General features: G+C 46.1%; 4 protein-coding genes across 5 annotated transcripts in view; 2 read left to right on the top strand and 2 right to left on the bottom strand.

Annotated features, from left to right (window-relative positions):
• The window catches only part of rasal2 (RAS protein activator like 2), a 73,691-nt gene extending 62,290 nt beyond the window's left edge, over window positions 1–11,401 (bottom strand). For both annotated transcript variants that reach the window (XM_084368396.1, XM_084368397.1), the window contains exon 1: window positions 10,819–11,401. In XM_084368396.1, coding sequence (XP_084224522.1) covers window positions 10,819–10,945 — 127 coding nt within the window. In that variant the 5' untranslated portion in view covers window positions 10,946–11,401. The remainder of the gene's footprint in view (window positions 1–10,818) is intronic.
• Window positions 11,402–12,101: 700 nt separating this feature from the next.
• LOC311266014 (uncharacterized protein) lies at window positions 12,102–17,660 on the top strand. The gene is made up of 3 exons (XM_084368202.1): window positions 12,102–12,479; window positions 14,075–15,106; window positions 16,339–17,660. Exons 1-3 carry the CDS (start codon window positions 12,296–12,298, stop codon window positions 17,331–17,333), a joined length of 2,211 nt encoding a protein of 736 aa, XP_084224328.1. The 5' UTR covers window positions 12,102–12,295; the 3' UTR covers window positions 17,334–17,660.
• Window positions 17,661–19,005: 1,345 nt separating this feature from the next.
• LOC311266185 (uncharacterized protein) lies at window positions 19,006–23,069 on the top strand. The gene is made up of 2 exons (XM_084368401.1): window positions 19,006–19,281; window positions 21,580–23,069. The coding sequence occupies exons 1-2, from the start codon at window positions 19,095–19,097 to the stop codon at window positions 22,533–22,535; spliced, it is 1,143 nt and encodes a 380-aa protein (XP_084224527.1). The 5' UTR covers window positions 19,006–19,094; the 3' UTR covers window positions 22,536–23,069.
• A 462-nt stretch (window positions 23,070–23,531) lies between these two features.
• Window positions 23,532–26,562, bottom strand: part of lamc1 (laminin, gamma 1) — a 50,763-nt gene continuing 47,732 nt past the window's right edge. Inside the window, exon 28 of the mRNA XM_084368394.1 lies at window positions 23,532–26,386. Within this exon, the coding sequence (XP_084224520.1) occupies window positions 26,130–26,386 (257 nt within the window). The 3' untranslated portion in view covers window positions 23,532–26,129. The remainder of the gene's footprint in view (window positions 26,387–26,562) is intronic.

Below are 26,562 nucleotides of genomic sequence, written 5' to 3'. Positions count from 1 at the left end.
AAACTGCATATCGATTGGGCTCTATATAAAAAAAAACTTGCAATATATTTATTGGATCGGCACCCAAGTATCGTGATAGTCTGAAATCAGGAGATAATCATATCGTTCCAGCTCTGAAAAAAAACAAATGGTTTTCTGTTGATAATGTTTTTTTCATCTCGATCTAAAGAAGAACCTGATGAAGACTGTGGGAGGCGGCAGAAAGCTGCAGCTACAGCATACGATCACATGACAAACTTTAACTTCTTAAAATCCTCTGCCTTTACCCCCGAAAAAACTACTGACGTACTGTACATTTATCACATACTGTATCATTCCAGCTTTTCATTGAGGCTTTATTATAAAACCCGAAATAAGTCTTCATAGTTTTTATCTGTTCTCTGTGAACAGCTGCACAGTGTGAGTGTGTCCTGACCGACAGCAGTGGATGAGTGGGGATCAGGAGGTTAACTCTGCGCTCTCAGGCCTCTGCGACCTGATCAATATTCATAAACATTAAAGAGTGACCCTCCTCCCTCTGCAGGGCCTGAGGCCTCGGTGTTCAGGCAGGAAACAGGAGCGGCGTCCTGTCGGGAGGCCACATGGACGCCCCTGAATGTGTCAACTCCAGGTGGGGTTATAAACTCATCTTCATGAGCCCTGAGGGACGACAGATATTTAATTGTGCTGATGGTTTAACACAGAGAAACGCAGGAGGAGGACGAGGAGGACGAGGAGGACGAGGAGCAGGAGGAGGACGCAGGATGCAAACATCCCCGCAGGACTCACTTCTGTTGATTCGTATGGAAACGAGGAGGTTTGTTATTCAGACGACACTTTACATGTGAGGCTGTCAGACTGAGTCACACAGGAAATAAAACATCAAGATGTCATCAAGTGTCAGCAGCTGAGGGTCAAAGGTCAGAGCGGCCTGGCAGGAAATACAACAACGAACCACTCTGACACTTTTCTTATACAATCATACTTATCTTGACAGATATTATGATCACTGATTATCATTTCTGGATCATAATTTACTTTAAAAAAACATTAAAGGTGATATGACATTTGTTGGGATTTCTTCCATCTGGAGATCGAGATCTGTGTCCAGGACGTCTCTGCAGCTCCACCGTGCTTCATTATAATGTTGTTTGTCTCACAGTTTACTTTGCAGCTTCTGTGATTTGGATATCGAACAATTTAGATAATATTTCGATCAATTGTGCAGTTAAAATAAAGAATATCTGAAACAAGCTGTAACATAACTTCAGAGACGGTCTCTGTTTGAAACAAGCCTCTCTAACTTTCCCAGTGAACCTTCTCCTTCTTCCTGTGAGGAGTTGAGGCTTTAAAAGACACGCAGCCCTGAGTGACCCACATGTCAGTAATTATTGGATAACGAAGCGGCTGGTGTCCAGGACGCCACTGCATGTAGGTCAGAGCTAAGACGCGGGCGGGCTAAGCCGAGGAGTCGTGGACGGAGCCAAGTCCTCCTCCAACGACCGTCCGGCAGACAGCAGGGACGGAGACTCGCTTCATTCAGTCCATCTCAGTTTAAAATACAAATAAGTTATAAGAAAAATCTTTTGATTCTACTGCGACTTAAGATTACTTTACTTCAGGAACAACAGACACCTGAAGAAGCTCCTCCCAATTCACTACCGGAGGCCGACCAGACAGATTATAAACATTAAATATTAAATTATAGATTCTATATTAAATGTTATAGTTTTTTCATAGTTTTATATTTACATAGAAGCTACAAAACAAGATGCTCTTGTTGACAGGGGGATGAGCTGAGACTAAACGGGGGAAACAGGAAGCAGGAAGCAGGGAAGGACACACACACACACACACACGCACGCGCACGCACATGCACACACACACACACACAGATGTGATCAGATGTGTGTAAATAAAGATCATCAGGTTACCACAATTTATTTATCAAGTATTTGTGATTTATGATTTCTTAAAGATTCTTTGTTTGTCTGTGATGAAAAATATGTGTTTCCTAACGACATGGAAGGTTTAAGTGATTCTGTTAAGTGATTTAAGTTTTCTAGTTTTCTATTTTGATGATTATCGGGCTAATATTGTGAATTGCGATTATGTTGGACAGAGTGATGATGACTGAAGGCAGCAGGAAGCATCGACTCCACACAGAACAGAAGGATGACAGAACTCACAGCTCTCAGATCAGCTGACTGCCGCCACACCTGCAGCTTCACCTGGAAATCTGTCTCAGTCAGGAAGTCCAACAGTTTTATCTTTGAGGTGCTCTCTGCTCCTCTCTCCACCTCTATACTGCCAGCAGTCGTCTGAACCTTTTTTACCCCTCGACAGTTCAGGTTAGAGCTTATTTATGACATTATAAACTCACGTGTAGACCTGATGTTCAGATAGTTGTGGGTAACGGGTCGGTTCAGAGGCTGAATCTGACCTAAATGTTGAATCTAAATAATTTCCTGGCATTAAGCCCAGACAGGAGAGGAAACAAACATTCCTGCTCCTGAAAATCACTGTGAGCACTGAAAGGAAACAACAGGAGGAGACAAACAGGAGCAGAGAGAGGAAGTTAATCAGGTGGAAACCCCGACGACGACGCATCAGAACACAGCCACCAAACTCAGGAGGAGGTTAAAACCTAAAATGTCCCGGCCCTGCTGTTCCATTAGACGCCACTCAGTCCACTTCTCATCTCCATCCTGCCGGAAACTAGCAGCAGCCTCCGGCTAAAAATAACCGGCGGCCGTAAAGAGACCAATAAATCAGCCTGGATACCAGCAGAGGGAGGGACACGGCCCTCAGGAATCCTGGGTAAATCTCCCACAAGTCTCTGCTGGAGGGCGACCGATCCGAGGACAGACGGCGCTTCCAGAAAACAGACAGGAAGTTCAAACTGAGCAGAGGTCAGTGTGAAGAACACGAAGAAGTCCAAACAGCTCGAGGCAGAAAGCTGCCAAAACATCAACGTTCAAGGAAAAAGAACTGAAGTCTGAGTTTGTCTGATCCAAACAGACCTGCAGCTAACAGTAATCTACATCATCAATTAATCGGACTTTTACTACTACTTTTACTTTTTTCTAAGTTTATTCCACGAAATGTTAGAAAAATAGTCAAAAAAACAAAAATTGTGCAATCACTTAAATAAAGACTGGTTTATTGATCCAGCTGCTGAAAAGATATTCAGACCTTCAGCTGAGCTGTGCAACATGATTCAAATCTTTTATTCCACTAAAGATCATTTCATTTTCAGTCAATGATACATGCCATGATGTTTAGCACATTATTTACTCAACAAACAACAGCTTCTGACTCTTACTTGATTACTTTCTTCATATTTTAACTTCTGTGGAAATTTTCACAAACATAACAAAATATCTTAAAATTTGTGAGTCCTGCTTTTTGTGCACAAACTGGTGTTCGTGAGCTCTGATTGAGAAGCAGTTTCCTCTCAGTCTCTCCCACACACAACTGATGTAATAAATCAGCTCTGTGGTTCTCTTCCACGACACAAGTGACACTCGTTAAGATCCTCACTGCGATTCTGACGCTGCACAACAAACAGTCGGCGGTTAAGAAGTCGTAAACATCGTGTAAACATGTCGACTCTCTCTCAGTCAGACGTCAGCAGTGTTTGCAGGACAGTTACAGTTCAATCATCTGATCCAATTTACAATTACAACTGAGACGCTTTAATCTGCAGCCGCTCACCACCACTCATCCACTTCTGCTGCGTTTACAGCCACCTGGGGTAATCTGATTACTTCCTACTGATATCTGACACCACATACAAACAGGAAAACTGGATCAGACATTAAACAGGGAGAAACCTGAACCACACCAACCATTTTAACCCAATAAAAACACAATAATGTACAAAACATATTGTATATTATTGTTGTGTTTTTATTGATCTCATGATGAAGTAACAACACAACATCACTAACAGCTGCCTGCTCACTGTATCTACAGCACATGTTCAACATTTAATGACTTAACTTCTTCTGTTCTGTCTCCATCAGATCACACGTGTCTCCACTGACTCATTAAATCAATATTTATAGTTCCTCATGCTGATTAACATCATGTTCGTCATGTGCTTCAGTCGGCTTCACACAGATCAGTTTGTGGAGCAGCAAGTGAACAGAGAAGATTAGGATTTTTTTCTGGACCAACTCACCCAGAAAACAGAAGTTTTTGCAGTTCGTGCCATGAAAACATTCACCTTAAAAGTTATTGAAATGTAAAATGTTATAAAAACCTGTAACTGTAACTTGCAAGTGTCCTGATCTCAATGAAAAACAGGCTCAGTAGGTATTACACAAAGATAGAAAAGTCAACACAGTATGAATATCTACATCTTATTTTTCATTAGATTGGGTTGAAAAAGTTGATAAAAGTTTGGAATTGCAAAATCATTTATGTATATTGAGCTAAATAACACAAATGAATATTTTGTCCAGACACACAGAACAAGATAACATCATCTATATAACAACAAACCAAACCATTACAAGCCGTAACTCCTAAATGTCCTGAACCCAATGAAAAACAGGCTCAATAGGCATCAGACAGATAGAAAAAGCCTCATCTACATCTCATTATTCACTGGACTGGGTTGAAATTTGTCCTGAACATCAAAGAGACCCTGAAGATCATTTACAACATGTGTTCACATAGTTAATGCTGGATGTTTACAGTCATTAGATTAATAACAATAAATCATGTTTTTTATTTTCAAACATTCATAGCTCCACTAGTTTTCACTTTGTCGACCCAAATGTTGAACCTGTGTATTAATGAAGTTCTGTCACGTCAATGTATTTGGTCCTGCAGAAAAGACTGAGTGACACACATCTTGTTAAACAGCCTCAGAGCTGAAAATACAAACTTATGAGATATTTTTACTGGAGTTTTTCCTTGTAATTATTTATATGAACGTGTTATTATTCCTTGCAGACATACTGAAAATTCAAAGTACATAGTTACATTATTATTTATTAATTTGTCAAAATAGCACATTTTTGTTACTTTGCAATGGCTGTAATATCACATTTGGTGGTTTTATTTCATCTGTAGATATTTGTACTGTGTTGACTTCAAGTTTTCTATCTTTGCATGATACCTTTTGAGCCTGTGTTTCATTGGATACATGAAATTTGCAAGTTACAGCTCATAATGGTTTGGTTCTTGCAAAGTAGATCAGAGCCTGACAAATATATCTGTTGGCCCATAGAAAAAACTTTTTTGGATAGATTATAATGCAGAAAAAGATGTTTATGATAATTTATTATCATTACATCCCAGTGAAGTTTTCACTGGTTCCTTAGCAAAAGTCATTAATACATTTTATGTAATTTTCTGAACAAACATTTATGAAAGCGACTGTCTCATCAGTCGTCACTGTTCAAAAATAAAACCTAAAGCAGCCTGAACGGCATGCAGACCTGATCACTGTGATCCCAGTGGATCCCTGAAATAAAAGGAACCCCTCCTGTGTTTTTCCACTGTGTGTCCTGAAATAGACGGCAACTTATTTTTGTCCAGAGAAGCTCGACTCTTGTTTTGTTTCAGAGGGGAAATCCTGTCTCAACGCCCCCATCGTCCTGATAACAGCCGGGCCTGGAAGGAACTTTCCATTTCCTCATGTGATCAGCCTCCATTGTCCTGAAGACCAGCACATGGACCTGAACCCACTGACATTATCTACCTGCTAATAGTAGGAATGCGCCGATTAGCCGACTAGTAGATTAAACGCTGCTGCCCTCACTAGTCAGCACCAGAAGCACTACTCCGTTTATTATTATTTATTAATTATTATTATTTTATTAATGTACATTTAAATTACATAATTTGCACTGAAATGTCAAATGTTGCTTTAAAAAAACAAACATCTGTTACTGAAGTTAACAACTCTGGTTTCCTGTTGCATTTAAGATGCGATATAGGCAATATCTTTTCGGACAATGTTTTACCTTCAGGTTAAGTTGTGCTCAATTTTGACTGTTTCCTGGGCATTTTACTACTTTTAGACTCTTCAACACATCCCAAGTTAATATTTTACAAACCACCGTCAGTTTTGACATAAAGTGTCTTTCTTGTATTGTCAATGATAGCATACATCTATATTCTTAATAAATGCAAGAAGGAGAAGAAATGATCATTTCATACCAACTGACCAAGGCCCTCCCAGTTAATGCCATGAATTTTCATATCATCTAGTGTGCAGCAAAACAATCCATTACGAGCTGTAACTTGCAATTTTCCTGAGCCGAATGAAAAACAGGCTCAGCTGGTATCACACAGATAGAAAACCTTGACATAAAACCACTGCATGTGATATTACAGCCAGTTAAAAAAAAACCAAAAAAAACATTTGTTTCAACAACGTGAAGACTAGTGGAGATATTAATGTCTGTACTCTGTTGACTTCCAAGGTTTTCTATCTTTGCGTGATACCTATGGAGCCTGACATTTAGAAAATTCATGACATGAGCCAGGAAAAGCTGTGAATGCTGGCTGAGTTGGTACAGAACGACCCAAAATAAACAGCGCACAGGAAATAGTAGTAATGTAAAACTGGGAAAAAGGAAAAATCGCACCACTCTCAGCTGTTTTCTTCGGTCATATCGAGGGTTTAAGTTGTTCTGGGAGATATGGAACAAATTATTTAATGTTATTTTGAAGTGCATTTTGAATCAGAGAGAAATTAAAGTAAACTCCATGTATAGAAAACAAAGAAAGAATTAGCAGCTTCAGAAATACGCATCTTCTGTTTTCCAGGTCGGGAACGACTGAATATAAAGTTTCTGTTTTTGAGAATCAAGATGCTTCCTTTGTTTTCATTACTGTACTGAGGGGGAATGTTGTACAATTTAAAGCCTCATAAAGCTAAATTAAAGACATTTTAAGGATTTTTAAATGCACAGCTTCGTAACAGCTCAAATAAATTCTGAATATAACAGACGTATATACAGAGTGAATATCTGCTTCTTTCACACATGCAGCCACACAGGAAACATGAAGCAAACGTCTGTCTGGCTTCAGTCCAGCAGGAACCTCAGGTGTGAATTGGCCTCAAGACAACAAACTCCCACAATCCCCGTCCAATATGACGGCTTAAAACCTCAGCAGGCAGCGCCTCATCCTGCCGCCGTCAGTTCAAACACCTTATGGCTGCCGGACAGACGGAGGGAAACCTTCCTGTCCTGACCTCTGACCCTCAACAGGGAATCTGAAACCTCTTCAGAGGCACATTTAAACAGTAACAGACGGATGTAGGATGTCTTATATCAATAAAGACCTTACAGATTAATGCTGTCTGCAGCCCTGCAGTATCTCTACATGATCTATATCTAGAGCTGCACAATTATCGATTAGTTATCAACTATTAAATTAATCACCACCTATCTTAATAAGCAATTAATCAGTTAAGTACCTTTTAAGTTGAGTAATATTTTAGGAAAATAAAAGTCTAAATTCTCAGATTCAAGCTTGTTAAATGTGAATATTTTCTTGTTTTATTTCCTCGTCTGTGACAGCAAACTGAAACAAATGAAAGAGGGACTTTTAAAGACTTGACACACGTGAATACTCTTTAACAGAGTCTGGTTGGTGGTGAGTTAACACCGTCTCTGAGAGAAAACGAGTCTAAATTCTCTGATGTCAGCTTGTTACATGTGAGTACTTTCTGCTTTCTTTCTTCTGGAGACCAAACAACTAATCAATTAAACCATAAGATAACTGACAGCGAAGATGATTGTTTGTCATCTCATTAAATCACAATAAATTTACCCCAACCCTTTCTCGTCCTGGTCAGGTGGTCTGTCATCACACCCGCTTCATACTTAATCTGACTGAACACGTCACGGCTCAGGATTAAATCAGTCAAAAGATGAAATTATAAAACATATGTTGTCATGTGACTGAGCTGATGACTGCTCACGCTCAGCAGGGGGTGAGGAGAAAAAAGGGTGAATCCTGTGTCTGCGGTCAGCTTTAATAGGCTTATATAAAGCTGCCTTTCTCTGGATAAAACTCTTTGTCGATGCTTCCAGTGAGCCGACAGAGACGGATTAAAACAACAGCAACAGGCTCAGGATCACTCTGTACACTGGAGATCAACGTGGTGATTATTAAAGCTGGAGGTGATCATTGATTCAGCCAGAAGATCAAACTCAGAGGAGTTCTCTCTCTTTTGGTGGAGCTAGGCTAGCAGTTTCCCTCTGTTTCCAGTATTTGTGCTAAGCTAGTCTAAACACGTCCTGGAGCGTTCTCTGAATCCATCTGACTCCGAAGCTGTTTCCAGCTTTGATCAGATTATAACCACAGGACTCACATCTAGAGGTTGACTGGTAGTGGATTTGTAAAGGCTGATTAAATTACGATAGTTTATCATAAAACCCGATTAGCTGTCTGACACCACTGCCCCGCAAATTCAAAAATTATAACAAATTCAAAATTATAAAAATATCTCTTTCGTTATCGGTCAAATTGTTATTTTAATCAGCAGTGTTGGCCAGAATTTCCATATATCGGTGCATCCGTGGCCGACCTCTCCTTTTACTGCAACACAACATCATCCGGGAGATAAAACCACTCAGGTTCTGGTAGTAACGAGGATGCAGTATTTGTACAGTTTACTTCTTGTCGTTGTGACGACAGATACACAAGTTACAGCTGTGATGACTTTCAAAAACTGTAATATCCTGACTGTACGAAGGAAGAGACCTTTAAATGCATTTAAATCCAAATTCATCCCACCAACACAAAGACACAGGACTGTTTTCAGTCTGAATCACAGCTCATAAAAATCAAACCAAGTTAAAATAATCTTAATGTGAACATGGAACAGTGTCTCAGGTATCACAACCAGCCGAAGCAGACTCGGTCCAAACCTGAACCAGAACTATCGGCTCTCCACAGAGTGAACAGGACTTCCTAAATGTCTGGAAACGTTCTCTTTCTAGAAGGAAGACATTTATTCAACTCACCACACTTTAATCAAATCAAACCCTCTTCTTGTCTTTTTTCTTTGTCAGCGTGTTACCATTGTGAATTCTTGAATATTAAGGCATGTATTGTTCAAAATGAAAATAAATAAAGATAACCATAGACCTCGCCCTCCTGCAGTAAATCAGTTAATATGATGACCTCATCTCTGACCTGCTGCTGATGCAGGAAGCTGACCTCAGCCTCTCTGACTCAACACTGGCAGCTAAATAAAGCATGAATGTGGCTGAACACACCTCATGTGTACGTCTGTACGCAGTGAGGAGGTCCTGAAGGCACCGCGGCACCAGCCATTGTTGAATCTATTTGAGGTATGTGAGCCGTGGACGGCAGCGAGGATCTGATGCCAGAGCCGGAGTCCAGCCGGGTGAGATCACCGGCACAAACCGGCTGCTGACATCACACTCTGCCAACGCCGGGGGGGAGGGAGGGAGGGAGGGAGGGAGGCAGAGCAAACATCCTGACAGAGTCCTGCTTCCACAGATACCAGCGCTGCGTTCAGGGTGCGTGGGAACATATTTACAACAACTGCTTGGATGTTTTTTGAGTGTATGTGAAGTTTTTCCAGGCTTGATTTTCTGTTCTTAGAGAAACATTTTAGATCAGAGAAGATCATTTAAATCAAAAACAAACCTGAAGTCCTGTTTAACTCTTTGGCTCACACAACTCTCAGTGCTACGAACAGCTGAAACAATTAGTCGACTAACTGATCGACAGAGTTACACAGTGATTATTCTGCAAGTTGATTTATTGTTTTGGTCACTTTTCAGCTAAAACCGGTAGGTATAGGTCTGCACCTGAACTTTACATCACTACATCAGTTACGACTCACAACACGTCACATTCACTCCCTGCAGAGCTGAGGAGAGAGAAACACTCTCCATATTGATCTGACATTCATTTGGCTGAACCGTCTGAGTGCTGCGTCCTTGGTAGTCTTTGGTAAAGTGGGTATCAGCATAGCAGAAGACGGCTGTCTCACCATACGAGCTGCTGTAATACTCCTTAAGTTAACTAAACACTGTAAAACCTTAAGTAATGATCAGAAGGAGGGGAGATGGAGGGAAACAGGTGAGGAAGGTTAACATATGGAGAGTTGTGGAAGCTTCCTCCATTAGAGGAAACCTGTCCGAGACGGATTCACCGAGGATGAAATATGATGGATCGATTCATACAAACAGTGTTGAATGTTGTCCTGATGCACTCTGAGCTCACCAGACTCACTAAAGTTCACTCAGCTCGTCTCTCGATGTCCTGAACATCCCTGTTTTCTCTGGGATGTTTTTAAGTAGCAACACCTCCTCACACCTCCTCACACCTCCTCGTCAGGGAAGATTTCTTCCTGTTTCGGACTAAAAGGTTCTGGAGTTCTGTGTCATGAAAACTGTGAGGATCCTCTGAGTTAAACCAGAGGACCTCTGGGTCCAAACCTCCAGGACACCCTGAACCCAGCTGGAGGTGAGGGGGTGCTGACCTCTGACCTCTGAGACTGAAAGCTGGAGGAGTTTTCTGCCAGTGTGAGAGTGAGGTGAAGGTTAACCCCAGGAGAAGCACGCGCGCGCGCACACACACACACACACACACACACACACACACACACACACACACACACACACACACACACACACACAGCTTCCTCAGCAGCTCCGGTTTCCTCGCAGCCGGCCGGCCGGTGGCCGCCATGACCTCGGCCTTGGCCCGCGGCTGTTACCTGGCTCTCCACACGGTAACAACTCCTCGAACTACCTGCTGACTCTGTTAATGATACCGGAGAAGTTGTCGGGTCAGTACCGAACCCCACTGAGTGTCTGCTGTTCTTACCGTAAACTCGGAGCCAGCCCTGCTGCTGTGACACGGTGTCCACCAGGATCCGGTCCACCAGGGGGTCCAGGAGGCTCAGTCCGCCGTGCAGAGAGTCCACGTCGCCTGCCACCGAGTCGGTCTCCATATCCAGCCGGGAGCAAACTTGTTCTGAGTAAAAGAAACCCTCCAGAAGTGACCGTTATCTCTGGAAACGAGGGTTTAAGTGTTTGAACGACGCGGGAAAGCGTTAAAAGTCGGTTTATAATCCGTCATGAGGGACTTTTGTCGCTTTGACCGCCCAGCCGCTTCTTGCTAGCCGTTAGCTGAGGCAGCCGGCGGCGGTCCGGTAGCCCGGCTGGCTCTCCCTCATTGTTCCGCTCTCCCAGGTTAGCTTAGCGGGCTTTAAACTTCCAACAACCCGGCGTCCGGGAGAAGCGAGGAGCCCCTTTCCTTCCTGCCCCTCAACTGTCCACCTAGAAGCCGCTGTTAGAGCCTGTGTGAGCCGCTGGAAGTGAGCGGACTCCCGGTGTGGTCGCTGTGTGTGCGGCTGGCTGCCCCGCACTCTGCCGCCGCCGCCGCTCAGTCCCCCTACACCCGGGCACGAGCCCGCGACCCGGCGCGCCCCCGACACACAGGAGGGGCGGGAGCGCGCATCAAAGTCTGAGCGAAGGACGAGCAGAGGTGGAGGAAGTACTCAGTTACTTTACCTCAGTCAGAGCACTAATACCACACTGTAAAAACACTCTGTTACAAGTATTAAGTATATTACTTCAGTCAAAGCACTAATACCACACTGTAAAAATACTAACGTACAAGTACTGGAACTTTTACTCCAGTAAAAGTATAAGTAGCTGTTACAAATAAAAGTTCTTCACTAGTATAATCAGGAAAATGTCCTGATTACGGCGTCATTTTGACTTTAAAAGTCATGATTAGTCCAAACTGTGAACATTACAGTCACACTTTTGATTTTTATTTCTCGTGATTTTAACTCAAATCTCACAGTTATGACTCATGTCATAATTTTTTATTAAAAAGCAAAAAAACATAACTAATCTTTTTTCCCCAGCTTGGATGAGTTTGACCTGATCACTTATATAAACTCAATAAACTCAATCACCTTACTTCATGTCATGGAGGGCAGTCCGATAATGAGTGTAAATATCAGGTCATGTGAATATATTTACATGTCTTCAGATAAATAATGACTTCTTGTTTCTGTGCTGCAGTGATTTTCTGTTGGACTGAGGTCAGCTCGCTTTATCACCAACGAACCAAAAACAGCTGTCTCACTTCCGTCCCTTCCCTCCTGCAGACACACGAAGGACTCTGACTCCACCTGCTGCTCTCTGCAGGCAACCACATGTTCTTAGACGTGCTTTTATTGTGAAGAGGTGTGAGCGGAACTTCCGCAGTGACCCGGTGACGCTGACCTGAGCAGCGGAAACGAACCGAGCGGACTGCGAGTCGATCTCCCGGCTGTTGGAGCTCCAGGATGTCCAGCCTGCGGTTGTTGAAGACTCTGGTGACCGAGAGGTTGACGGCGGCGGCGGAGGAGATCCTCGTGCTGGTGGAGAGAGTGATGGTGGAGCACGAGGAGCAGCTGATCCGGCGGTACAGACCGGCGGAGGAGGAGACGGGTCAGGACACAGAACCACCGGAGAGCCGCACACTCTCAGGTCCAGTCTGGTGATGATGATGATGATGATTTAATGTTTGGACTGAGTCAGAAGCATCAAACCTGCTGAGTCAGATCTCTTCCTGTTACATCTGCACAAAACACACCCAAATGTGACGGTCCACTGAGCCCAGAGCCCAGACGGTCCACTGAGCCCAGAGACCAGGCGATCCACTGAGCTCAGAGCCCAGACGGTCCACTGAGCCCAGAGACCAGACGATCCACTGAGCCCAGAGACCAGACGGTCCACTGAGCTCAGAGACCAGACGGTCCACTGAGCTCAGAGACCAGACGGTCCACTGAGCTCGGAGACCAGACGGTCCACTGAGCTCAGAGCGATATTTGAACTTTTCTTAAGAAAACTTCTTAAAAGTTTTATCGATTGGAAGTCACAAACAACAAACCAACGCAGCTCCATTTTGAAAAGTTTAACATGTACTCATGTTGTTCACGTCCGCGGTGACCCAGAGACACCCAGCGGCGTCTCGTCCTCAGGTTCACCCAGTGTTGCAGCAGGAGGTCGGTCAGCTGCCTCCCAGAACCTCGGCTGCTCTGGAGCCTGAGGGACCATCAATAAATCACCATCTCATGACACGATCTCGTCACAGCCCGAGTTATGAAGCGTCAGTTGTTCAGTCTGTATGTTATGAAATGTTTCATATTGGGGCCAGATGGGGCCACTCGAGGTCTTGGGGTGTGACACGACAGCTAAAATTATAACTGAATCTCAGTAACTGTAATCCTGCTGTAATGTATAGATGGATATAAACAGTATCTATATGAGAGTTAAAGGGACAGTTCGCCCCAAAATGAAAATTCAGTCATAATATCAGGAGTGTATTAAGAGTAAAGAGGCCCCGGTCTCAGCTTCTCAGAGCCGGGCAACACTGTAGGAGGGAGTTGTTGCTGATCCAGACCTTCTGGAAGAATAAACACCTGGAGTCACATCAGATTCTGCTCTGATCCGACAGGAGGAGAGCTCAGAGTTACTTTGTAACTTCTGGGATTAAAAAGTGGATTTATCTTCACTCCTGTTTATCAACCTGACTGCAGCAGTGACCCGGAGGTGACCTCCACTGTCAGATGTTTTAGTTCTGTAATGTTGACTGCTGACGGGAGCTGGAGGGGAATTGTACTTTACTTCATGAATGTAACGTTACAGAGAGGAGAGAGAGAACCAGAACCAGAACCAGAGTCTCTGCTGAGTGCTGAGTTCACTCAGAGGTTCACCTCAATTCAAACACACAGACTCTCAGTGCGTGCCGTTGCTCGCTGGCTTTAACTAATGTCCAGTAATCTGACTATTTGTGGGAAATAAACAACTATTGTTGTCTACAGCTACTTCATTATCCAATCAAACAAAGACATTGTGCGATCCTGTTTGTGACGCTAATTTGTGAAGAAATACTCGAGAACTGGTCAACTCGTTTCTGAAGGAGGTTCAGGAGACTTGGATGTCTCCACTGAAACATTTATTGAAGCTCGATCGTGGAGAATAGGCATCAGCATTGCAAGTGAGAACACTGTGTAGTGCCAGACCAACCCTTTTGAATCTCAGTCTGCAGTTTTACTAAACCAGACTCTCTTCATCTGCAGACGGTCAGCAGTTCGAGGGCTTCGACCTTCAACAGCAGCCTGACCAGGAGCAGCTAGAGCCTCCTACCATCAAACAGGAGCAAAAGGAGGAGCAGGATGGGGAGCAGGAGGAGGTGTGGACCGGTCCTGATAATGAAGCTCCTCAGATGAAGGTGGAGCAGGACACCAAAGACTTCATCTACTCCATGGAGTACAGGAGTGAGCAACCTCAGGTGGAGTCTGGGCTCCCTGAGGAGGTTCTGAAGGTGGAACTGAAAGATGAGGACATCCTGCCGAACACTTCCTCTGGTCTAACTGATGCTCCTCAGTTAGACCCCCCAGCAGACCTCCCCCGTCCTGCTGCCGCCCAGACCGAAGACACTGGCGGCAGCACTTCCTGTAAGGTTTGTGGGAAGATGTTCAGCTACCGCGGCTTCCTGATAAACCATGCAGAGATGCATGCCATCGAGAGTTGCCTCTGTGGCGTGTGCGGCAAGCTGCTGCCCACCAGTCAGAACCTGCTGGAACACCTGCAGACACACATCAAGCCCCACGTCTGCCAGTCCTGCGGCAAAAGCTTCCGCAAACGCATCGAGCTGGAGGAGCACACACGCTGCCACACGGGCGAGAAGCCGTTCATCTGCACAGTCTGCGGGAAGAGCTGCAGCCGCAAACGCAACCTGGTGTTGCACATGAGGACGCACACGGGCGAGAAGCCTTACCGCTGCAGCGATTGTGGAAGATGCTTCAACGTCACCTCAGCCTTGATCCGCCACTCGAGGACGCACACCGGAGAGAAGCCCTACAGCTGCCGCTTCTGCTTCAAGACCTTCGCCAGCAGCTCGGAGATGAAGACCCATCTGAGGACGCACACCGGAGAGAAGCCCTTCAAATGCAACGTCTGCGGCAAGAGCTTCCTGCTCAGCACGCCGCTCAAAAACCACATGAAGCACCACACGGAGGAGCGGCCGTACTACTGCAGCAAGTGTAGGAGGAGCTTCTGTGACGTCTACGTGCTCCGACGACACATGGAGAGTCACAACAAGAACAAATCCTGAAATAAGTTTATGTTCCTTCGAGGACTCTGAAGGAACGAGCTGAAACCTGGAGTTTGTTTCTTTATTCTTTAAATCATGTTTCTCTGTGACTCTAAAATCCCCACGGCGGAATCTGATTGGCTGAGGCCTTTGAACATCCACCTTTACTGCAACATGTGCTTGTGTTTAAAACCGCAAACTTCAAGTTCATTTTAAACAATTATTTAAATTTGATGTTCTTGAATGAAGCATTGAGATGAATTTATGATCAAAACCATTTAATTCAATTTATGAATTGTTGCTTAGCAACACAAATAAAAGCTCTGTTACTGTTTTGAATATTTGAATATGTTGTGAATATTCATGTTCACATTAAAGAAGTCGACCTGGTGTTTCTATCACAGCTGTAATGGTGGATTTCTTCTCATTTTGTACTTATGTAGTTCTTGTTTTTACTGTAACTTGAAGTTTTAATAACTTAATTTTTTTTAACCCACTGACATTTGTAAAGATAAACCACACGTCTCCCACAGAAATTAAGTTAAAATATCTTTGATAGGAGAAATAACGGAACATGACAGTAGACTTCAGCAGCTCTGCGGCTCGTTGATGCCGACAGGTTGAGAAGTGAGAGTGAAGATAAATCCACTTTTTATCCCAAAAGTAAAAAAAACAAAAAACTATGTGCTGTCCTCGACTCTGGGTGTTTATTCCTCCAGAAACTTGGGCTCTGCCCTCAGCTGTCTCCTCCAGAGCTCACCAGCTCCAGCTGCTGTCTGCCAGTTAGCATTAACAGAGTTGTTTGTTGATCCAAAACACCGGCGTCTGTCCCTCCCCTCCCGTCTGTTAGCCAAATTAACCACACAGGAAGATGTATTATGTGTCTGATATTTGCATTAAACATTCTCCAAAAGGCGCCAACAGCACAAACACAGCTGAGATGTGAAGATCAGTGACTGAATTAGCTGTGGTGAAGCCCAGCAGACAGCTCGCAGCTAACTGCCACTCAAAGAGGCCACGCCCCCAAATATTTTAAGGCTTAATATAATTTATAGCTTTAAGTTATATAAAGAGTTGTGGTGAAGGGATACATGTGCTACGGACCAGGCTGTAAACATGTTTTGTTCTGCTGTTAAGTTTACATTTTCACATGAGATCACAGCTTTAGTCTGTCCTGAGGTTTGATCCTCTCCTTCTTCTTTGAATCTCAGCCTGCAGTTTTACTAAACCGACTCTCTTCATCTGCAGATGTTCAGCAGTTTGAGGGCTTCAATCCCCAGCAGCAGCCTGACCAGGAGCAGCTGGAGCCTCCTACCATCAAACAGGAGCAGGAGGAGGTGTGGACTGGTCCTGAGGTTCAGGCTGAGGATCCTCAGATGAAGGTGGAGCAGGACACCAAAGACTTCATCTATGTCCCTGAGCATAACAGCGATCAGCTTCAGGTGGAAGATGTGAAGGTGGACGAGGACATCCTGCCGAGCACTTCCTCTGAGCCGACTGATGCTCCTCAGTTAGACCCCCCAGCAGACCTCCCCCGTCCTGCTGCCGCCCAGACCGAAGACACTGGCGGCAGCACTTCCTGTAAAGTTTGTGGGAAGACGTTCAGCTACCGTGGCTTCCTGATAAACCACGTAGAGACTCACGCCGACAACGACAACCTCCTGTGCGGCGTGTGCGGCAAACCAATTCCTGATGGAAAGCACCTGCTGGAACACCTGCAGACACACATCAAGCCCCACGTCTGCCAGTCCTGCGGCAAAAGCTTCCGCAAACGCATCGAGCTGGAGGAGCACACACGCTGCCACACGGGCGAGAGGCCGTTCATCTGTAAAGTCTGCGGGAAGAGCTTCACCCGCAGCGGCAACCTGGTGATGCACATGAGGACGCACACGGGCGAGAAACCATTCTGCTGCAGCGTTTGTGGGAACTGCTTCAACTTCAGGTCAGCCTTGATCCGCCACTCGAGGACGCACACCGGAGAGAAGCCCTTCAGCTGCGGCTTCTGCTTCAAGACCTTCGCCAGCAGCTCGGAGATGAAGACCCATCTGAGGACGCACACCGGAGAGAAGCCCTTCAAATGCAACGTCTGCGGCAAGAGCTTCCTGCTCAGCACGCCGCTCAAAAACCACATGAAGCACCACACGGAGGAGCGGCCGTACTACTGCAGCAAGTGTAGGAGGAGCTTCTGTGACGTCTACGTGCTCCGACGACACATGAAGACTCATGACACGAACGATTCCTGAAAAAGTCAGTTTATGTTTCTCCGAGGACTCTGGAGGACTCTGGAGGAACAACCTGAAACCTGGAGTTTGTTTCTTTATTCTTTAATGTCATGGTCGTCTGTGTTTACAGATCCTAATACAGGTACAGGTGTGGAGCTAAAACCACGGCTGAATCTTACTGTGTGGCCTTCGAGCATTCATCTTAACTGCCTGTGAGTTTATTTCACACAAAAGTTTAAATTAATGAAATAATATTCTTAAATAGAGCAATAGGATGAATCTGCTGTTTGAATATGTTGTGAATAATTATGTTCACATTAAAGAAGTTGACCTGGAGTTTCTATCACAGCTGTCATGGTGGATTTCTTCTTCTTGTGTCCTGGTGTAGCTCTCTCCTCTTGTAGGAACTCCGTAATCTGAAGTTTTAATGACCTTCAGTCTTCTGCCTGTTGACATAATTAAAGACAGACAACCATTTTCCTCCCACTGTACTAAAATGAAGCCAAAATATGAGGGTTTGTTAGCAGCTCACAGAACTGACCAGCTGGCCTCTGACATGACTGCAGTTCTCGGTACGACCAGACTTTTTCTGTGCCAAGGCGGCGGCCATGTTGGTGTCGGTGACATATGAGACAATGTAGTTCACAGAGCGGTTTAATACAAAACTAGATGATATTTTATCTTAACGATAAACTGCAACTTTCTTGACTTGCAATATTATCTTTTAAACTACCAAAACCTCACGTGTGATTCATGTCAAACAAGATCAAAAATGATTTGTTGCCAGGATAAAAGTTTAGCAGTCATATTTCTGCACGTCATTAACTGACTGACTTCAAGAGGTGGACAGGATGTTGGATATCTTTGACGAGGGACCGCAGTGTTTCAACATTTGTATATGTCACAGGGAGGGAAGTCGGGCATCTGAAGTCATGTTTAGGGACCAAAACAGGCAGCCATTTTAAGTCAAACCAGGTGGTTTTCCTGCTAAACCCTTTATGACGAGAAAAATAGAATTTTTGTCTGACGTAAACTTGAGAAGAAGCTAGTTTCTCTGGTCAGACACATTTAGGAAGGAGCAGCCTGAGATGTCCACCTACAGCCATCAGTACTGAGTGTTGCCTGCCACAGAGCCGCGGTCACCGGGGACACAAGGTCAGCTGGTGACCTGTTTCTATTTCAGATTCAATTATTGAATAAACTCAGGTGTGCTGTTGTTAGTGACTGGTGAAGCCCCGCCCCTTCCTGTTCCTCTCACGGACCTTGTTGATCAGAGCTTTGTCTGGTCGTGATGAAGAGAGATGGATAATTATTGATCCTGTTTGATTCACACACATGATGTTTGTCAGTTCGTCATCAGACTGTGACGTCGACAGTGTCGTCAGTGACGTCGTCTCCTGACTGAAACATTGTAGAGCTGCTCCTGTAGATCAGCAGCTCACAGAACTGAACCAGAACCAGAACTGCAGTTGTCACTATGAGCAGATTTATTGTGATGTTCATCTTGTTTACGAGCTTCTCTGACCCAGTTGGCTCCATGTTGGTGTTGCTTGTGACTCTGATGGAAACAGAACCGGTCCAGTTGTCTTTTATCTCCTGTAGAGATCTGAGTGCGTCTCCTCCGCATCACGTCACAAACACGTTTCAACAGTAAAACGTAGGGAGCTTTTATTGTGAAGAGGTGTGAGCGGAACTTCCGCAGTGACCCGGTGACGCTGATCTGAGCAGCGGAAACGAACCGAGCGGACTGCGAGTCGATCTCCCGGCTGTTGGAGCTCCAGGATGTCCAGCCTGCGGTTGTTGAAGACTCTGGTGACCGAGAGGTTGACGGCGGCGGCGGAGGAGATCCTCGTGCTGGTGGAGAGAGTGATGGTGGAGCACGAGGAGCAGCTGATCCGGCGGTACAGACCGGCGGAGGAGGAGACGGGTCCGGACCGACCCGGACAGCACAGACTAACTTTCACACGTGGTAATTAACCAGCTTTTTAAACATTAATGAAGTCGAACTTCAGCTGAATCCAAACCGAAGGATCGATCAACTGATCAACTGATTAACTGATCAGCTGATCAGCTGGTCTGTGTTCCAGTAAACACACGTCACTCTCCATCAGTCTGCAGTTAAAGTGAATATGAACATTAATAACAGATCTACAGTCTGCATCCTGTCTGAGCCCGTCCTTCATGTCTGTTTGTGCTTCCTGCTTCCTTCCCTCGTCTCCTCTCCCCTCGTCTCCTCTCCCCTCGTCTCCTCTCCTCTCCTCTCCTCTCCCCTCGTCTCCTCTCCTCTCCTCTCCTCTCCCCTCGTCTCCTCTCCTCTCCTCTCCCCATGTCTCCTCTCCTCTCCTCTCCTCTCCCCTCGTCTCCTCTCCTCTCCTCTCCCCTCCCCTCGTCTCCTCTCCTCTCCTCTCCCCTCCCCATGTCTCGTCTCCTCTCCCCTCCTCTCCTCTCCTCTCCCCATGTCTCCTCTCCTCTCCTCTCCTCTCCCCTCGTCTCCTCTCCTCTCCTCTCCTCTCCTCTCCCCTCCCCATGTCTCCTCTCCCCTCCTCTCCTCTCCTCTCCCCATGTCTCCTCTCCTCTCCTCTCCTCTCCCCTCGTCTCCTCTCCTCTCCTCTCCCCTCCCCATGTCTCCTCTCCCCTCCTCTCCTCTCCTCTCCCCTCGCCTCCTCTCCAGCGGTCCCTCCCACATGAAATGTGAGCCGAGGAAGGAGGAGACAAGGAGGCTGGAAATAGAGAAAACAGCCCTATATGTACTGAGCCACCCTCAAGTACCCATGATGCACTGCGCACACAGCAGTGAACACATCAGTGTAAAAATCATGAAGCTTTTAAACAGATGTTGTTTCCGGGCTCTTCTGGGTCAGAACTCCAGAACCTTTAAAGACCAGATACACCTCTGATTTATTAAAACCTACGTAATCAATCAACTTCCTGATTAACGTTAGCAGAGCGCGAACATGTTTTAATTAGTGCCGTGCAACAGCTTGGACCTGTGTAAGATGGTGGACTGAGCCGCCCTGGCGTCGTCCAGAGGAGCCAGAGGGAGCCAGGGTGGGGCAGGGTGAGGCAGGGTGAGGCAGGGTGAGGCAGGGTGGGGCAGGGTGGGGCAGGGTGGGGCAGGGTGAGGCAGGGTGAGGCAGGGTGGGGCAGGGTGGGGCAGGGTGAGGCAGGGTGGGGCAGGGTGAGGCAGGGTGAGGCAGGGTGGGGCAGGGTGAGGCAGGGTGAGGCAGGGTGAGGCAGGGTGGGGCAGGGGGAGGCAGGGTGAGGCAGGGTGAGGCAGGGTGGGGCAGGGTGAGGCAGGGTGGGGCAGGGTGGGGCAGGGTGAGGCAGGGTGAGGCAGGGTGGGGCAGGGTGAGGCAGGGTGAGGCAGGGGGAGGCAGGGTGAGGCAGGGTGAGGCAGGGTGGGGCAGGGTGGGGCAGGGTGAGGCAGGGGGAGGCAGGGTGAGGCAGGGTGAGGCAGGGTGGGGCAGGGTGAGGCAGGGTGAGGCAGGGTGGGCGGTACCTGTGGACTTATGATAAAGGTCCACCAGCACATTCACCAAAAAGTGTTCTGGCGTCTGCGTTTACTTCCTGGTTATGCGGCTCATTAAATATGCACAGTAGCGTTTCCCCCGCTGGCCCCGCCCACGTGTTCCTGCTCGGCCGTAGACTTCACATTGCGATGATGTCACTGAATCACTTGTTTACAAATATAAAACCTCAATGGATCAAAAGTTCAGAATAGAAAGAGTCATAACTGACCTCGTCAGAGCGGAGCCAGGCTGAGCAGAACCCTCCGGGACCTGGCAGAACCCGACTCCACCCGACTAAAGAGGTGGAGCTGAAGCAGCCTGGTTAGTTAAACAAGCCCACCTAGCTGGAAGCTACCAAGCTAGCTAATGCTAACAGGCTATCTGTGTTCACACATACAGGGAAGCTAACAGACAGAACTCACTGTTCATTAGCTGCAAGACAGCGAGCAGCTACCGGCACCAAGTGTGTTCAGTCTGGACTCTGACTGGACTCTGACTGGACTCAGCACTCAGCACCCTCTCTCTCCTCTGAACGTTCATGAAGTAAAGGTAGTTTCCGTCCATCCAGCGGTCAGATGAACGTGTACAGGCCAGGTGTGTGTTTATTTACCTGTGAGGCCTTCAACAGGCTTTTCCAAGTGTTTTTGAGGCGGGTGCTCGTAGAGGTCACAGCTTTAGTCCGTCCTGAGGTTTGATCCTCTCCTTCTTCTGTGGATCTCAGTCTGCAGTTTTACTAAACCGACTCTCTTCATCTGCAGATGTTCAGCAGTTTGAGGGCTTCGACCTCCAGCAGCAGCCTGACCAGGAGCAGCTGGGGCCTCCCACCATCAAACAGGAGCCGGAGGAGGAGCAGGAGGAGGTGTGGACTGGTCCTGAGGTTCAGGCTGAGGCTCCTCAGATAAAGGTGGAGCAGGACACCAAAGACTTCATCTACATCATGGAGTGTAAGAGCGAGCAGCCTCAGGTGGAGTCTGTGCCCTGTGAGGAGGTTCTGAAGGTGGAGGTGAAAGACGAGGACATCCTGCCGAGCACCTCCTTCCTCCCGCCGCCTGCTGCCGCTCAGAGCGAACAGGCTGAGGGCAGCAGCTCTCTCTGGTGCTGTAAAGTTTGCGGGAAGATGTTCAGCTACCGCGGCTCTCTGATAAACCACGCCGAGGTCCACGCCGACGATGAGCACTGCTTCTGCGGCGTGTGCGGACAACTGCTGCCCGACAGAAGGAGCCTGCTGGACCACCTGCAGACGCACGTCATGGCCTACGTTTGCTATTACTGCGGCAAAACCTTCCCGCGGCATCTCGACCTGGCGGTGCACACGCGCTGCCACACGGGCGAGAAGCCGTTCGGCTGCACAGTCTGCGGGAAGTGCTTCAGCCGCAAGGACAACTTGGAGACCCACATGAGGATGCACACGGACGAGAAGCCGTACCGCTGCAGCGTCTGCGGGAAGTGTTTCAACTTCACCTCGTCCTTGATCCGTCACGCGAGGACGCACACCGGAGAGAAGCCCTACAGCTGCCGCTTCTGCGACAAGAGCTTCCTGCAGAGCACGCCGCTGAAAAACCACATGAAGCACCACACGGAGGAGCGGCCGTACTACTGCAGCGAGTGCAGCAAGAACTTCAGCGACGTCTACTCGCTCCGACGACACATGAAGACTCACGACACCAAGCCGATCAATCTTTGTTACCCTGAGGGTTCTGAAGGAACCATGTGAAGAGCGGAGCATGTTCTCACAGACCTGAACCTCCTCACCTCAGGTTATGTGACGCCACACAGGAAGTCCTAATATGGGCATAGAGGTGGAGCTAAAACCACCTCAGCTGAATCTGACTGTTTTCAGAATTATGGGCATTTGTTTTTGGTCCACAGGGACATTTTTCAGACTGTTTGGTTTTCAGAATAATGGCGCGGCACCGTGGTGCTGAAATACAGATGTGTCAAAAAGTTATTATCATTATTTACACTTTTTTGAAGCTGAAACATTTACTGTAAGAGACGCTGATGACAGCGGAGCAGCTGTTTGGAGCCATTTGATGTTTTAATGACTGAATTTTACTTTTTGGGTAATGTTGTCCTGTAAACACAGCGGGGTGCTTAGGATGGTCGTTACTCAGCTATAAAGACCAGCTGACCCCCACAGCGATACGGAAACAGCTGCAGACTGTTGATTCACAGTACGACTCATTTTGTTTTTCTTGTCAACACCAAAAATATTAAATGTTTGATTTGTTGTAACTGATGAAAAATATGTAGGTGACTGACTGACAGGTGTTCTTGCACACGAATACACACTTTTTGTTTTTTGTTGATCTGATTTGATATTGATCTTTTTTTTGTTTGTTTTTCCATTTTAAAACGCGTCTCCAGCTGTTCTGCTGTGAAGCTCCAGAGATGTTTTGTGGAGATAATGACTGAATTTCCATATTTGGGTGAACTTTTAATGTGTCCAGTACGTTTGGTTTATGACCTGCAGAACCTCAGTTTGTGTCGACTGCCTATAAACAAATAAATGCGATGTATCTCCAAACTGGCTGCACATCATTGAGTATTATACCTGCAGAACAAACACCAGCTGTTTCCTGCTGGTTCATTAAAATCAGCCGCAGAGCTGCAGAAACAGCTGCTCACCTTCAGTCCTGTTCTTTATGTTGACGCTGCCGTGTTGTGTCATCTGTGGACCAACGTGATCGACGACTCATGGACAAACTGGTTCCTGTAGTAATTTTTTATTATTCAAATGTTAAGTTTGGATTTACAGGCACGTGTGAACAAACAGGGTCACTCAGGTCCTCACAGGGCTGCAGACATGACGTCACCACCACACAGTAAAAACAAGGTGCAGGAGTCCTGCAGGCTGTGCAGCACACACATCACCATCTAAGACAACAGGGTTACAATACAAATAACTGGTACATTATAACTTAAAATACTGTTTATACATCATGTCTGTCTGTGCTGCACAGACTGCAGAGCGGCCGTCTGGATGGAGGGAGAAATAAAACACCGGGTGACAAAAACAAGTCAGTGAGTCCAGTTCACCTGGAGATGGTTCTCTGTCGTCGGGCAGACAAACAGATTTAGATTTTATCTGTAGTGTTTAAAATAAAGTAACTCTGGTAGTGTTTGACTGTTACTTAGAGATTTTTCTGTTCAGGACCTGATTTAAAAAAAAAACAACAGCCCTGCTTCGGTACCGACACGAGGTGACGGTGTGAGGAACGAAGACGAAGAGGAAAATCTTTGTGAAATAAAACATGGACGCCCTCGCAGGGGCTGTGATTACAACCGAACTTTATATTAAGGCACAAAACACTAATTAAAACAGTTAACTACTGTAGCAACATGTGACTGAGCTCATCGTCTCCGGATAAATTCAGTAAAATGACCGGTGAGGCCGGAGACGGCCCTTTAAAACATCAGGACCTGATTGGTAAAAAGGGTCGAAGCTCAAAAAAACTAAACACAAATATTCAGTTAATCAACGTGTGAAAACCCACAGAATCAATAAAACACATGAAATATTGGCATCGCTATGAGGCAGCAACACTGAGCCTTGTATACAAGCAAGCATATTATAATAATAACATACCACAGACGTTATCATAGATATTTATATATATTTAACCTGGAGGTTTCAGTTGATTGATTGTGATAGAACTTAATGTGGCTGTTTGCATGTTGGAGTTTTAATCTGAAAATCAGCCAGTCCTGAATCATTTAAGCATATATTTACACAAATAACAATTCCTCACTCTATGTCATAATAAAAAACATTCACACAAAAATATAACATTTGAAATAATTATTAGCACCAGTGTATCAGATAAAATTCTCGCTACGCAAAATGTACAAAGTTGCATAGTGTTGATTGAGCCTGGAAGAAAATGTTAATGTGATAAAAACACCAGCGACAAGCAGCGACTTCTGGAGACGACGACACGTCTGCAGTGTGAAAACATCAGGACATGAGACGCGTTGGACCGAGCTGAGACGGGTCAGAGCGGATCTACAGACGCACCCACAGAGCCGGCTACGGAAGCCCGCGAGGAAAACCACACGAAACTCTGATCTAAATTGTTTTCTCTCCTGAGTTTGTGACGTAACACGTGAAAAAATGTATTTGGTTTTTTTCCACAATTAATTTTTCAATTTAATAATTTTTAACTTGTTTTTTTCATCTGTGAAAATTGATCTATGAAAAAGAGAAATGAGCGCTGCTAAAAGAAAAACTGAATAACAAAAAGCACCTGCTGAAACGTTTCACGGACAAAACAAATCAACCACAAACACTTTGTTTCCACTGGTGTGACGAGAGGAATCAAATCAACTCTAATTTACTGGTTTGGGAAAAAAACAGTTTCATATTTAATGATCAGTCCTGGCAGGTCAAGCATCTGCTCCAGAGATGAACTTTTAAAGAAAACGATCCTGGCTAAACTTTTTTGCTGGCCTTCGGTCACAAACACGAGACAGAAAATGATTAAACCTTTTCTCTCTTTTGCCTCTCAGGGCTTCCGTAGATCCTGAAGTCCTCACACATATTTCCATGTTGTGTGGATGAAGCGTGCAGGTGAGACCAGATTACATCACGTCTCACTGGAAAGACTTCAGCGAGCAGCCGAGGGGGCGTGGCTCTGCTGCAGGTGTGAATACTGCTGAAGAAGATAAAACACTTTTCCTCTGTTTGTTGTGTCGGGCTCGTAGCTTTGGGACAAAACGAGAGGATTCCTTCACTGTGTGGTTTCTGAAGACATGATTGGTTTAGAGATAAAGAAGAAGAGAACACGGAGGATGGCGGCGTTCTCGCAGCGTGCAGCCGAACATTCAGCTGGCTGAAAACTGGAAAGTAGCTGGTGTGTCCCCAGGCATGATGGGTAATGGCTGGTCAGACACAGGAAACTGAAACTCGAGCGGACGTTCCTGTAAGTGGGAGGAACTTCCTGTGTGGTTTCTGCGTCGGTGACACTTCCTCTTGCGAGCAGACGGGTGCAGTCACGTCGGGTTTGTGGTTCTGGTTTCTCTCCGAGGTTCGTCCGCCTCTCTGCACGGCTTCTCTACGCCGCTTAGTTCATTCTGCCGAAACCACGATACTGCGTCTCGAAGAAAACAAAATAAAAGCTGCTTCTCTTGTTAAAAACCGTGAATGTGGCTGAAATATCGGCTTCTCTCTTGAAAAAGAAAAACAAAGACAAGAATCTGAAAACGAAAAAGTTTAAAAAACTGTTTTGGTAAAAGTCGGCGTGTTTGCCAGAGTGTTAGACGTGAAGGGGAGTGTCGCAGGAGGAGGGGGAGGAGGAGGTGGGCGGGGTTAAGGCCTCTCCAGAGACGGCGTGTTGAAGCAGCCCTCAGGTAACGTGTTCTTGATGTCGTTCAGGTTGGCGATGTCTGCGCGGATCTCGCGGATCTGCCGGTCGTAGTCACCGATCATGTCCTCCTGGGTCCGCGCCACGTCGTTCAGCTCCGCCAGCTTCCTGTCCAGCTCGCTGTTGGCCATCTTGCCCTTGGCGCTCTTCAAGGACTCGTCGATCTGGTTCAGTTTGCTCAGGTCCACCTTGTCGATATTTCCTGGAGAGGAAACAGAGGAAGAAATGAAGCCATTTGTTGGGACAGCTGAGAGTTCTGATGTCATGATCAATCAGAACCAATCAGACGGAGCCTAGAAGGTTTGTTAGATGAACTCCCTGAACACTTTGCTGAACCGGCCGAATTTTGAACATTGGATCAGGAGTTCCTGTCGGGAC

Source organism: Pagrus pagrus (genome assembly GCF_965226575.1).
Source record: "Pagrus pagrus genome assembly, chromosome: 12".
Lineage (NCBI taxonomy): Eukaryota > Metazoa > Chordata > Actinopteri > Spariformes > Sparidae > Pagrus > Pagrus pagrus.
Note: the sequence above shows the minus strand (reverse complement) of the source record. Positions and strands in the feature narration are given on the sequence as shown.

Excerpts from the sequence above, each read along its gene's own strand:
- LOC311266014 (XM_084368202.1), top strand. The coding sequence starts at position 12,296 with ATGTCCAGCCTGCGGTTGTTGAAGACTCTGGTGACCGAGAGGTTGACG. Across the intron at positions 12,480-14,074 it reads GGAGAGCCGCACACTCTCAG|ACGGTCAGCAGTTCGAGGGC; the intron begins GTCCAGTCTGGT and ends CTTCATCTGCAG. Across the intron at positions 15,107-16,338 it reads GAGTCACAACAAGAACAAAT|ATGTTCAGCAGTTTGAGGGC; the intron begins CCTGAAATAAGT and ends CTTCATCTGCAG.
- LOC311266185 (XM_084368401.1), top strand. The coding sequence starts at position 19,095 with ATGTCCAGCCTGCGGTTGTTGAAGACTCTGGTGACCGAGAGGTTGACG. Across the intron at positions 19,282-21,579 it reads CAGACTAACTTTCACACGTG|ATGTTCAGCAGTTTGAGGGC; the intron begins GTAATTAACCAG and ends CTTCATCTGCAG.